General features: G+C 37.4%; 1 protein-coding gene across 2 annotated transcripts in view; it reads left to right on the forward strand.

Moving 5' to 3' along the window:
• The window catches only part of traf3.L (TNF receptor associated factor 3 L homeolog), a 92,901-nt gene that overhangs the window by 68,144 nt on the left and 11,044 nt on the right, over nucleotides 1-13,713 (forward strand). For both annotated transcript variants that reach the window (XM_041573077.1, XM_018230573.2), the window contains exons 5-9: nucleotides 1,404-1,571; nucleotides 3,246-3,326; nucleotides 5,903-5,977; nucleotides 6,889-6,981; nucleotides 11,296-11,436. In XM_041573077.1, coding sequence (XP_041429011.1) covers nucleotides 1,404-1,571; nucleotides 3,246-3,326; nucleotides 5,903-5,977; nucleotides 6,889-6,981; nucleotides 11,296-11,436 — 558 coding nt within the window. The remainder of the gene's footprint in view (nucleotides 1-1,403; nucleotides 1,572-3,245; nucleotides 3,327-5,902; nucleotides 5,978-6,888; nucleotides 6,982-11,295; nucleotides 11,437-13,713) is intronic.

The following is a 13,713-nucleotide window of genomic DNA, read 5'->3' on the forward strand; positions in this document are numbered from 1 at the left end:
CAGCTGCCTGAGAAAAGATAATCACTATCTGTGGGTTATTGCCCAGGTGCAAATTTGCCCTTTGTTGATAAATGAGCCTGCTTAGGAGTTTTGTGAACATATAAATGTATATGGCTGCATGTTAACTGCTTTTATACAGGGCACAGAACTTTGAGCAACACTCTTAAATCTCAATATATATATATATATATATATATATATATATATATATATATATATATATATATATATATATATATATATATATATATATATATATATATATATATATATATATATATATATATATATATATAATTGTTGTGCTGTAATTAGCATCCTCTAAATCCCAGTCATTTTGTATCGGGAGGCTAAAGGTTTGTGCATGTATGTTCAGTGCCATATAATAAGCTATTATTTTTCTCCTCACACGTGCTGCACGTGTAATTCGGAGGGGGGGTTCCCAAAATTATTAAGTTTTAACAGACCATACTGCCATCTTCTTGGATTGCTGATGAGATATCATATCTTTGTTTGAAAATGTCATTTGTTGGCAGATGCAAAAGATTTCCATATTCCTGCAGTTCTGAATAATGGAAAATGGCTATGCATGTGTATAGCTGATGATATTGCAGCTGTCTTTTGGGCCCAAGAGCCGCTCTTTTTCGTACAGTGCATAATGGATCTATATACAACTTGCCTAAGCTAGATTGGAAAATGTGTTTTTCTTTATTGCTGATATGTGAAAGTTTTGCTGGGATATAAACACATGGGAGTTGACAAATCTATACAGTACAGCATTGCAAACAGGTTTCTGATGTTAGGAAGTTCTTGCATATGACTTAGAGTCTCTGCAACAACAAGGTGTATGGAGACACACCTATGTGCAATACACCTGGACTAAAAGGCTAACGGCAAAAGCCCCATTTGTGGACTGCAAAAACTCTTGTCCCTTTACCATACAGCAAGGAAAGTTACCATATCTATAAAGCAGATATACATAGTGTGCTGGTATTTCTTGGAAAAGGAAAATAGTTTTTTGTTGTTTTTTTGACAAATTCTTTGAATATAACTTGCAAAACAGGGTCAATTTTACATCCTCTTCTGATTTACATATAATGTACAAATACAACCCATAGAGGTAAGCAGGGTACTGCCCAAACTTGATTATAAAATATAAATTTGTTTTACTCTCCTGGGCTTTTTGTGGCTACTTAGTTTATGAGTAAACAGGCTACCTCTTCCAACCAATGTGTGTTTTATAAAATGAGCCTAAATTTTTCATAGGTTGATCTGTGGCGCCATCATGTGATTGCAAAACAAACATTGGCAGTGTAGGAGGCCAGGTGTTTTGAAGTAGATTTCCTAAGATGTTCCATAAGAAAATTATTAACAAAATATTTGTGCTTTGTCTCATGTTTCAGATACACCTAAAAAGTGACTGCCAGTTTGAAGAACTTTCTTGTCCTCGCGCTGACTGTAAAGAAAAAGTAATTAGAAAGGATTTAAGTGACCATATAGAGAAGACATGCAAATACAGAGAAACTCCATGTAAATTCTGCAGAAACCAGGTCCCATTGGTAGAAATGCAGGTGAGTCATAAATCCATATGTGGCCATACACGTAGCGGCAAACAGATCTCTCCCAGATATGCCCACATTGAGGTGGACGATATCGGGCCCTAGAGGACCGTATCAACGAAAAGATGTGGCCGCGATCCGATGGGATTTTTAACCCTGCCCGATTGACATCTGCCCGACTTTCGAACAGATATCGATAGGGAAAGCCCGTCAGAGGGCCCCACGCATGGGCAATAAGCTGCCGACTCAGTCGGTCTGTATATGGCGAGCTTTACTCTCCTCCAGATCCTTAGCATATAGCCCCCATATGCTTCGTTTATAGCATCTACTTGATAAAGCTATACCAAAACTGTACAACTATATATTTAATACACACATTAAAAATGTACATCTACTAGCAACTGGCCAAACCACCATAAATATGAATGATAAAAAAAACTGAAAACCCTTAAAAAGCAATACATATTGCTGTATATCATTATAATTCATAAGCTATGAACATAACTGTTCTATTTTATATACTCAAAACCAACTCATCTAGCCATAGCAATCAGCAGAGATGTTCACAGAAATTTGAAAGAAAATGTTCAACCGTGGAATGGATATTAGCAGATGTTGAAAAGCAGTGTTTTGAGTTTAGCAGCTTTATGGTGATTATCACTTAATACCGAGTGTGGAAGTATGAAATGCAATTACAGCAAATGTTAGAAATTGCTAGTTCTGTTTTATGTGAGCAAACACACTAATATCTTAAAGGAACAGTAATACCAAAAAATTAAAGTGTTTTAAAGTAATGAAAATACAATGTTGTGTTGCCCTGGACTGGTAAAACTGCTGTGTTTGCTTCATAAACACTACTATAGTTCATATAAACAAGCTACTGTGTAGCAAATTGAAAAAAGGCTATATGGCACAGGTTAAATAGTGGATAACGGATAACACCATTATGTTCTACAGATCTTATCTGCTGTATAACCTGAGCCTTTTCTCCTTTGATAAACAGCAGCTTATACTGTATATATACACATACAATAGTAGTGTTTCGGAAGCAAACAGTAGTTTTACCAGTGCAGGGCAACACTACATTATATTTTTATAATACACAAAAGCCATGAATATCTTGTAAATGATATCCTTATAAACGATGACTAGTGATGTCATTAGTTATAAACAGTGAGTAGTGATGTCATTTTTTTCCACATGACTCTCTAAAACTTGTGTATTATAGTGAATAAAGTACCCCCTATTGTAAAATATAATGATATTATAAGTCACCGAGGAGTTCCATGACCATATAAAAGCACGAGGCTTAAGTTCCAGGTCATGGAACTTCAAAACACTTTAAAAACTTAAAACAGGAGGTGGCCATGCAGCAAACTTAGGGTGGTATGGCATATTGTAACATAATCTATTATAAATGTATGAATTAGAATTTACACAGGTATAACGAGGATATAGAAGTTATTAGACAATTATCTTGAACATTAATATCTACATCTAAAATGTATATGTGATTGGCTATACTGCTTACAGTTATTACTGGTTTAAGGGTATTCAATTGATTGTCTTTATCAAAAAATGATTTGTTTCACTCATTTCTCTACATCTTTTATTTCATATTCTTGTGTTACATATATACCTCTGCTATTAGAATATCTCTGACTGTCCAATTTGTGTCCTTATCAGAAACATGAAGAAGTGGATTGCCCGTCTGTTGTAATAGCTTGCCCTCATATGTGTAGCGTGAAAAGCCTTTTGCGAAGTGAGGTAAGATGCTTGTATGACAACAATGGATTTGTGCATAGCCATATTTTGTATTCAGTTTTGTGCCATCATACAAGAAAAAAAACAAAGTCCAACCTTCCATCCATTGTTGAGCTGCAACACCTAGTTTTGGGAATGTCTGCTTACTGGCAATATCTAATAGCCTTTCATCCGATTAGGTACCTTCTCTGTATATCCAGTGAAGTAAAAGTCTGCACTTTGGCCATGTTTTCCTACACCTGCAATCTTGATCATTGTCATCTTACAACTTAACTACAAAGAGTCCTGGGGTTATGACTCCACATAGGGACTACAAAATAGCCAATCACAGCCCTTATATGAGAGTCTCTTTGCTTCCGAAACACTACTGTAGGGACTACAAAATAGCCAATCACAGCCCTTATATGAGAGTCTCCAGCGACTTCAATCATGCTTGTGTTGCTCCCCAACTCTTTTTACATTTGAATGTGGCTCACAGGTAAAAAAAAGTTGGAGACCCCTGATCTTAGCTACAGTATATCTAGTAAGTGTTAGATCCCCAGGATCTTAATTTGGGCATTGCTATAAAACTAACAAAGATGGCTACCACATTTTCTTATGGAACGTGCATTGGCCACAGGCATAATGGCAGCACCAGGAGTCTAAAATAAGCAAAGCAAAATTACCAGGAGCAGTTCCCTTCTCCATAACTGATTCTTTATGTGATGATATGTTCTTGGCCTCCTGTTTAAAACAGTTTGAAATGTTCATTAATACTGTATAGGATAAACAAATACAAATTAACTGAATATGGTATCCCATCTGATTTTGTTATTCCAAGGAACCAAAGCTAACTTGCAGGTGCATTTTCTGCACTGTAGCACATTGCTCCATAATCATGATCCCTTTAATGTAAAAACTACAAATTTAGAGTACCCCTGGTTCATTGATGTGTGAGTAATGCAGATTCTTTTAACATAATAGCTCAGATCAACAACAGTTTGAATTAAAACATAATGGGGTGACCAGTATTAGCTAGACAAATGGGGTTTATGCCAGTAGATTCACTGATAGCTTTAGAACTGTAAATATTTAAAGGAGAATGAAACAAAAACACCGGGAGCTGCCAATTTTTTAGGCATCCCCCAGTGACTACATTCTCTCACCTTTTACCTTTGAGTGAGGAAAACATGAAAACATAGCAATCTAAATGAAAGTACTCAAAGCCAGATGAGTTGGTCACCCAGAGAAATTGGACATTTTTTAATATATACAGATGTGAGATTTATTATCCAGAATGCTTTGGACCTGTTTTTCACAATAATTGGGATCACCAGTCTACTAAAAACATTTAAGCATTAAATAAAACAATTCCAGTGAAACCTCAATTTCATATACCCTGATTTTAAGTTTCTTTTATTTTACACCATTTTTTGAACCATATTTTGTAGAAACAAGAATTACATTTTCATACTCTAAAAGAAAGGTACTCAAAAAAGGCATGCCCTCTGGATATCCACTCACAGATAGATCGCTAAACACTAGGGATGCACGGAATCCTGGTTTGGGATTTGACAAATTCAAACCTTTTCTAGCAGCTTTCGGCCTAATTCAAGAGCCTGGCTGAATCAAAGCCAAAACCTATACAGCTGTAAAAATTTGCTTAGTATCTGTTTGGCACTTTCCGCCTGTACGCCACCAATTTCAATCATTACCAAGGGCTCTGATTTGGTTCAGTATTATGATTAAATAAAGGAGGGGGTCTCCATGAAGGGAAGTATTTACTCACCACATTTAGGAAGTGGCCCAGGTGCACCGCCCTGAGCCCTCAGCATGGGGAGCGGACAACCGTGAAAAAATCTGGTGCAGGCACTCAAATGAAGGCAATCTTCCAACAGATGGTTAAGATCAAGTAGAAAAGACTTATCATGTCCTCTGCCTTACGCATTTCGTGTTACAAACATATAATCATAGGCTGGTTCGGTATTAGGCTGAATTCATTCCTCTGAATTGGGGGTTCAGTCCTACTAAATACATGAGTAAGTCGGACACATATTTCTGTGCTACTGAAAAGAAAATGTGAGCACCCATTAGCTTCTACCAGCTGTGACTATGACTAAAGGGCAGAAGTGCCTGAAATGTGTAAAGCCCTGGCCTTGCATATGTTTTAAGCTGAACAAAAAAATACTTTATTTTATTGGAAATTTGTGCTGTTGTCCACTATTTTTTCAATGGTGTGCTACTGAAACCTTTACTGCTGTATGGATATCTGAGAAACTGTTGGTGAGGCCCAAGGACAGTTTAAGAATATGTGTGTTTCCGTACCATAGGAAATGTAGACACTGAATGGAAAGATAATAGAATTTACTGCTAGATAATAGAACTTACTGCATGCCTAAAAGGAATGCCAACATCCATGCCTGGCCATGCTGGGAGAGGATCACTATTGCTCTGTTATCACTTCTGTAACTAATGGTTGTATGTATATTGTTACTAGAGAGATGCGTGCACTTTCATATTTAGCTGAATGCATATGTGTTGTATTATTCAATGTTCTAGATTTTTTGTTTTTACTTTCTTTTCTTTTTCTCCTATTGCAGTTAAATGCACATCTGTTGGAATGTGTAAATGCCCCAAGTACCTGTAGCTTCAAACGTTATGGGTGCACTTTTAAGGTCAGTATAACCGACACCATAGCAGTTGTATTCTGTACCCATTTTAAACAAATACAGAGGATTACTACATCCTTGGCCTGTCCAAACGGAATAAATACACGAAAACATAGTTTTTGCTGGAAAAACAGTTTCTAATAAGACTACGCAACAACGAAACTGTTGTGAAAGTCAAAGATATTCATGTTATACATGCAAGCAGGAAGCTGGCATTTGTAAGGTCGCTGGTGGGAGAGAAGTCAGAAGAACTTAACCCACCTGCGACCAAAAAAGGGGGGTGCGAGGTCGGCCCGAACCCGCCCGACCCGCGGGTAAACCCATGGTTCCCGCAGGTATCTGGCCGGCCCACACATCACTACTCTATACAATGTTTTCTTGTCCTTTGCCACAACTCATTTTCTTGTCCTTTCTAAGCCTGGAATGAAATGGATTTTTTAACCTTATATAAAATAATTTAATTGTATTTTCTTGGCTATTACTAGCCAGGTGTGAATCCTTACTAGAAGAGTAATAGCAGATACCTGTATACTGATTAGCCTTGTAAGGGGTAATGTAATAACATACATATTTCTTGTAACTGATTGCAGCCAATCAGATTGTAGCATTTCTGAAGTCTGTCCTCAACTTTTGTTTGTGCCAATCAAGTAAATGCTTGAAAGCCTCTAAAATATATTAATATAGATGGAAAAGTACATCCATTTATCTGGTTTTCCTAGTCAACTATTATAACTAATAGTTAGCATGGGAATAGTCATCAATCTGGTTACAGTAATGCTGAACTGAAACAAATGTTAACTACAAAGAAGAAACATTATTTGCTTGCATTTTCTCGTTCCTATTTCTTGTTTCCCATTTCTTTTTCTCAAGTTCTAAAAGCGTTGTGTTTTTTCTTTCTGCTGCCTTGGGCCTTGCAGGGAACAAACCAACAGATTAAAGCACATGAGGCTAGCTCAGCTGTTCAGCATGTGAATTTGATGAAGGAATGGAGTAATTATCTGGAAGCAAAGGTAATTCACCTACTACATAAACAGATATAGGTGTTTGGCTATAAAATATCCAATGTTTATTGTTCTCATGGTAACACTTTAATGAAGTTTTCATACTGACATAGCTGAATTGGGCAAACATGTGGCATTTCAGCAGGGTTAAGGAACAAAACTGACTCCAGACTGTGGAGATTTTTAAGGCCAGGCACCCCATTACCAATCACTTATTTCTAGGAATGCACCGAATCCAGGATTTCTTTGGGATTCGGCCAGGATTTGGCCTTTTTCAGCAGGATTTGGATTCGGCCGAATCCTTCTTTCCGGCCGAACCGAATCTGAATCCTAATTAGCATATGCAAATTAGGGGCGGGAGGGAAATTGCATGACTTTTTGTCACAAAACAAAGAAGCAAAAAGTGTTTTCCCCTTCCCATTCTGATTCGGTTCAGTATTCGACCAGATCTTTCTCGAACGATTCGGGGGTTTGGCCGAATCCAAAATAGTGGATTCGGTGCATCCCTGCTTATTTCCTGGGGTGAGATGTTTTGTCCTTTTTCCTCCAAACATTACTAGTCTAGAACAATGATTAATGTAAGGTGCACAGGGTCAGACTGAGCAGGCGGGACACTGGGGAAAAAACAGTTGGGTCCTGCAAGGAACTGTGGGTAGATTGTATTCTGTAAGCATCAGGTTTAAAGGAATAGTTCAGTGTGAAAATAAAAACTGGGTAAATAGATAGGCTGTGCAAAATAAAAAATGTTTCTAATATAGTTAGTTAGCCAAAAATGTAATGTATAAAGGCTGGAGTGAACAGATGTCTAATAAAACAGCCAGAATCCAACTTCCTGCTTTTCAGCTCTATGACTCTGAGCTAGTCAGCGACTTGAAGGGGGGCCACATGGTACATTTCTGTTCAGTGAGTTTGTAATTGATCCTCAGCATTCAGCTCAGATTCAAAAGCAACAGATATGACCCATGTGGCCCCCCCTCAAGTCTCTGATTGGTTACTGCATGGTAACCAGGGCAACCAGTCAGTGTAAACCAAGAGAGCTGAAAAGTAGTGTTGTGACTGACTTGTTATACATCAAATCACTCCAGCCTTTATACATTACATTTTTGACTAACTATATTAGAAACATTTTTTATTTTGCACAGCCTATCTATTTACCTACTTTTTATTTTTACACTGAACAATTCCTTTAACCTCTGTGGGCTTGCAACTGGGGTGGAGGGCTCTGAGGTGGCAGCCCTGATGGGCCTCAGAAACCCCAGTCTGACCCCAGCCTCATTTTCTTCACCTCCTGGGACGTTAAATCTCACTTTAGGATCCTTAATATTCTCTCTGATTAAAAAACTGTTCTGTGTAAATATGCTTTGATGGACACTTGGTGTTTTTCTTGGTAGTGCTTAGTATTGTGTGTGTGTGTGTGTGTTTGTGTGTGTTTGTGTGTGTGTATATATATAGAAACGCTAGGTCAGTGCACCCAGAAAACAAAAAAATGCCTAGGTGCAAGGACTTAAAACATTAATGATAACAAAACAACAAATAGTCCGCACGCATAGGTCTTACTTGAAAAAATTAGTGTGATTTATTCAACGTTTCCCAGCCACATGAGCCGTCTTTAAACAAAACAGGGATTGTTTGCCCATATATTGCAATATATTCAAGCTGGCCAACTATGTGTAGCCAGCTCCTAAACTTGCATCTGATTCATTAAGAATTCTATTGCTTCATTATATATTTTATGAAGGGACTAAGTTTTACCCACAACTTACTTGCTGCTTTCAAAGTAAAATTCCCAAACTTGACTGCCCATTGACTTATGACATCTACTGATATGTTCTTTAGTTTTTTACAAACAAATTGTATGAGTTTGGATGTGGGGCTAAAAACTTTAGTTAATCTGGCTCTGAATGGTAGTAACCTTTGCTGCCTGAGTTTAGTCATTGTAAAAACAAGCGTGATTTAGGGTATTTTCCATCCAGCCACAGATATTCTATGGGAAGTATTTAAATTGGATTTCAACCCTGTTTTAACAATAACTCTAACCATTAATCTTAATTCTTATGTTTGATGGGATCTGCGTGTGTGTTTTTTTTATTTCCTGCTTCCTTTTGCATGGGGTTTTTGAATCACTGGAAATCCCAGGATCTACCAAACTACCAGAATAGAAAAACCACAGAACGCTGTCTGGGCATGCAGAAAAAAAGCAACAAGGAACTGTGTTATTCCTATTTATTTATATTTGATTAAATCTGTGCTGTATATCTACAAAAATAAGAATTTACTAAGCTGTGTTATTTTCAAAAAATTTTTGCGCTGTCCTTAACCATTTTAAAATCAGCATGCAGAATGCATTATAAGCTAAAAGGGGAGATTCTTATGACGGCATGTATTTTGATTTACTCCATAAATGTACACTGTTGTTTTACACCAATCCCTGCTAAGGAGAAAAAAAGTCGTGTAAAAAGCAATGTAGAAATGGTGCGATTTATCAAGCTATATCATTTTTGAAGGAGCATATTTTGACTGACTCTAGATGCGTACATTATAATTTTACTCCAGCTCAGCTCAAAGTTAATAGGGATAAATAATAGTAATGTGTGATGTATTCCACTTTTTTACATCGCTTGATGAATATGTCCCATAGCGTATACCTGATTTTAGCTTTGTTTCAAAACATGATAATTGTTGCTGCTGAGAGAGAGAGAGATGTTTAACTGTGATTTTTGTAGTTTACATCAGTACAGTAGAGTTGGGGAGACAATGATTCATTTAGTGTGACTTTTTAACCATTCAAAAGTGTTTGTGCTTTAGCCTGTATTCTCAAATAAATGTGACATCAGGCTGAAGATGCAGAAGATTTGACTAAATATCACCCTTTTATATCTACAATTGACACATTTGTTCAACTGTGCTCATGTACTTTAAGTAACAAATTATACGAGTTAAAAAGTGGCAGGCAGGGTGCAGTTCTTTGTGTTTTTTGCACTTTGTACCAGGTCTGGGTTGAGAATTAAAATAGTACCCTGGCATGTCAGGTACACAGAGGCACAAACAGCCCCCACCAGCCCACTTAATAGTGACTTTCTATGGCAACCTGTACTCTGCCTTCCATGCATCATTTTGGGGCACAGAGACCTGCAGATTCCTCCCATGAATACACACTGCCTGCGTTCTGTGGAGCTGTCTTCATGAGGATGGGGGGCAGCACCTAGGAATTCTCCTGCCCATCCCCTAAATTGCGTGTGATTCAGATGTATCAATTAAGCAGCAGTGTGTGGAGGATCCAGAGACAGGCCTGCGCCCACCAACATTGGGGATCATTTATAAACACTGGGCAAATTTGCACCTGGGCAGTAACCAATCAGAGCATTGCCTTTCAGCTGGCTGAAAAAAAGCTAAACACTGATTGGTTACAATAGGTTACTGCTCAGGTGCAAATTTGCCCACTGCTTATAAATCAGCCCTACTGGGGCTCATTTATAAACACTGGGCAAACTTGCCCATGGGCAGTAACCCATGGCAACCAATCAGAATGCTGCTTTCATTGTTATACTTACAGCTGGCTTTAAAAAGCTAATCACTGATTGGTTGCTATAGGTAACTGGCCTGGTGCAAATTTGCCCAGTGTTTATGAGCAGAACTCCAGGGACTATTCTGACACGATCCAACGCGCTGCGCAAAAACGCAGTTGATGCAGCACGACACGCTGCGTCTGCATCCGACAGTCGTGTCGTGCTGCATCAACTGCGTTTTGATCCGACAATAGAATTACTTACCTTATTTCCATCGCATCCGGGGTTTTCCGAAAAATGGATCTTTCCTTAATTTGGATCTTCATACCTTAAGTCTACTAGAAAATAATTTAAATATTAAATAAACCCTATAAGATTATTTTGCCTCCAATAAGGATTAATTATATCTTAGTTGGGATCAAGTACAAGCTACTGTTTTATTATTACAGAGAAAAAGGAAATAATTTTTAAGAATGTAAAAAATGTTAATATCATGGAGTCTATGGGAGACAGCCTTTCCGTAAATGCGGAGCTTTCTGGATAATGGGTTTCCGTATAACAGATCCCATACCTGTACTTGTTAAAATATAAATAAAAGTGGGATAAAAGTGTATCCCATCAAAAACGTTGATTTGGTGCCCTGTTTCTGTTGTGTCATGTATGGCATAATAGCAATATCATAGCAATGTGAGTATTTCATTTTCTACATTCCAAAATAAATTATAGCCACTACACATGAACCATAGTTTTTAATAAGGAGAAACCCTGAGAACTATTTAAAAATATTCAAATCTCTTTTTCTTTTTTTTTTAAACAGGTGTCCATGTTACAAAATGAAAGCTCGGAAAAGAATAAAAGCATTCAGGTATTACACAACCAGATGTGTAGCTTTGAAATTGAAATAGAACGACACAAGGACCAGCTGCGAAATAATGAATCAAGAATTATACAACTACAGGTATCTTTGGACTCCTATACTCGTTTCTGTAGTTTGAATAAAATCAGAACTCTTTCCGTTATGCTTCTCTATAAATGGCCAACTACACTTTTTGTACAGGCTCGGTAGACTTGTAAGAAAAGCAAAGCTGCCGTCACTCTCAATCAATGGTGCCGTTTTTCAGCCATCAAAACTGAAGCAAGACCTGCTGGCACCTGGGACTGCAGTGGAAGTCAAACCCACATATGTAATAAAAGGCACTAAGCTTGCCCAGCAGCAGTAACGCATAGCAACCAATAAGATGTTTGCTTTTAAACAGACGACCATTAAATTCTACCTGCTGATTGGTCGCTATGGGTTACTGCTCCTGGGCAAACTTTGTGTCTTTTATTACATAACTCACAAAGGCTCCAAACTTGTTTAGTAAACGAGAGCCCTTGTTTACCCGAGGGTTGTACAAACCATATTCTGCTATCCGTGACTTATCCAGAGTTCCAGTTCTCATAACTGACATTCAGACCCAGCTGGAGGGCCACAAGTCAGGCATCAAATCGAACTGAATGAGCAAATCACAAACCAAGTATAGAAATTAATATTTAAGAATGTTTTTGCCATTTGTACATGATATTTTCATAGTGCTTCTGTAGCTTGCAGGAAGGCAGCAGCTCGGCTGTCTGTCAGAATGAAAGTTATTGAACTGTGTGCAATCATATCAGTATCTCGTTTCCTTCCAATCATTTCCCTGGCAACTGTGCCATGTCACACTTACGGGATTCTCTGAAGAGAAAATAGCCACACCATGATAATTAAATGACAAGCACTTTTTCGTTTCTGCCATCAGCATTGCCCTTTGTATAATCTTTGAATTTCCCCTTTCTGATTCAGTATTAAATATTTACTTCTGCTTGACTGTAAGCGTATGCACTGTTAAAGGAAGCATCCGCTATGGTTCCAGCCATCACTTTGCTTCAATAACATAATTAAACTTAACACAGATAAGTGCTTCCCATTCTGTGTCATACACAGGACATTTGCCTTTAAATACACTTGTAGTATGATAAAGATGAGCATGTTTTAAGACACTTCACTTGGTCTTCATTTTTTTTGGTTTTCAAATTAGAAAAAAACTAATTGGCAGTGAAACTTCTTATGAATATCCCTATTTGTGTTCTATATCTATTCAGACTACTATTCTGATTTTATAGTTGTTGCCAGGTTGCTACGGTAATTAAGCCCTAGCAGCCAGATAGCGGTAAAAAATTTCAAGCTTGACACCTGCACAGCAAAAATGTCAATAAATGAAAATCAAAAACCACTCAAATTGAAATAAAGTCTTCATGCAGTTTATCGTTAGACGTCTCATATTATCACTGAAAAATGCCCCTCATAAATATCCGTCATTAAATGTAAATCATGGGACCCGAACCTCAGAGGTGACTTACTCATTTATTAAAAACCAGATCTGTATTTTACCCCATAATTCTTACATAAAATGCAAATGTTTTCAAAGAAATCACCCATCCAAGGTGGCAGGGAAACTGTAGTTTCAAAATAAGAAATGACTGTGGCTTCTAGGCTTCTTGCTTCCTTGTTCCTTCGGTGCATGAAATTCTCTCATTGAATAATCTGCTTGGCTGCAGATACTGTCATAATACTAGAAGAGAACTGGCTATGATAAAAGTTCAGGGTGGGAAGGAAGTAAGGCAATAGTAATTCTGCATGTGATGGAGATTTGAGAATTTTAGAAAATTAGTGGCTGTTAAACAGACGAGAGATGTACTTTCAGCAGCATTACTGATTACTGCCCTTCATCAAACTTACTACTTTTCCCTTGTGGAACTCTAATTATAAATGTTAGGTTACAGGCGAACAGCAATAATGAATTAAATATGGGGAAAAAAACCCAATATGGCTGTTTGTTATACCGACTTGTTAATGATTTGCAATATAATGACAGGAACCTATGAAAAACATTCAGTCAGTTTCTGAACTGATAATAGCCGGATATTATTTAAGGATCTCCATCTAGCTAAACTTTATTTTTTCTACTGCACCTTTTCTTCTTTATGTATATCTCATAGATTGTAAGCTCTGTTGAGCAGGGCCCCCTTTTATCCATCTATTTACCGCACTTTGGAATATTTTTGGTACAGGTATGGGACCTGTTATGCAGAATTCTCGGGTCTTTCCATACTTTGGATATTCATACTTCTAATTCTACTTAAAAATAATTTAAATGAAAAAAAAAAAAACCAATAGGATTGTTTTGCCTCCAATAAGGATTAATTATATATTAGA

The sequence above is a fragment of the Xenopus laevis genome, chromosome 8L (assembly GCF_017654675.1).
Source record: "Xenopus laevis strain J_2021 chromosome 8L, Xenopus_laevis_v10.1, whole genome shotgun sequence".
NCBI classification, from domain to species: domain Eukaryota; kingdom Metazoa; phylum Chordata; class Amphibia; order Anura; family Pipidae; genus Xenopus; species Xenopus laevis.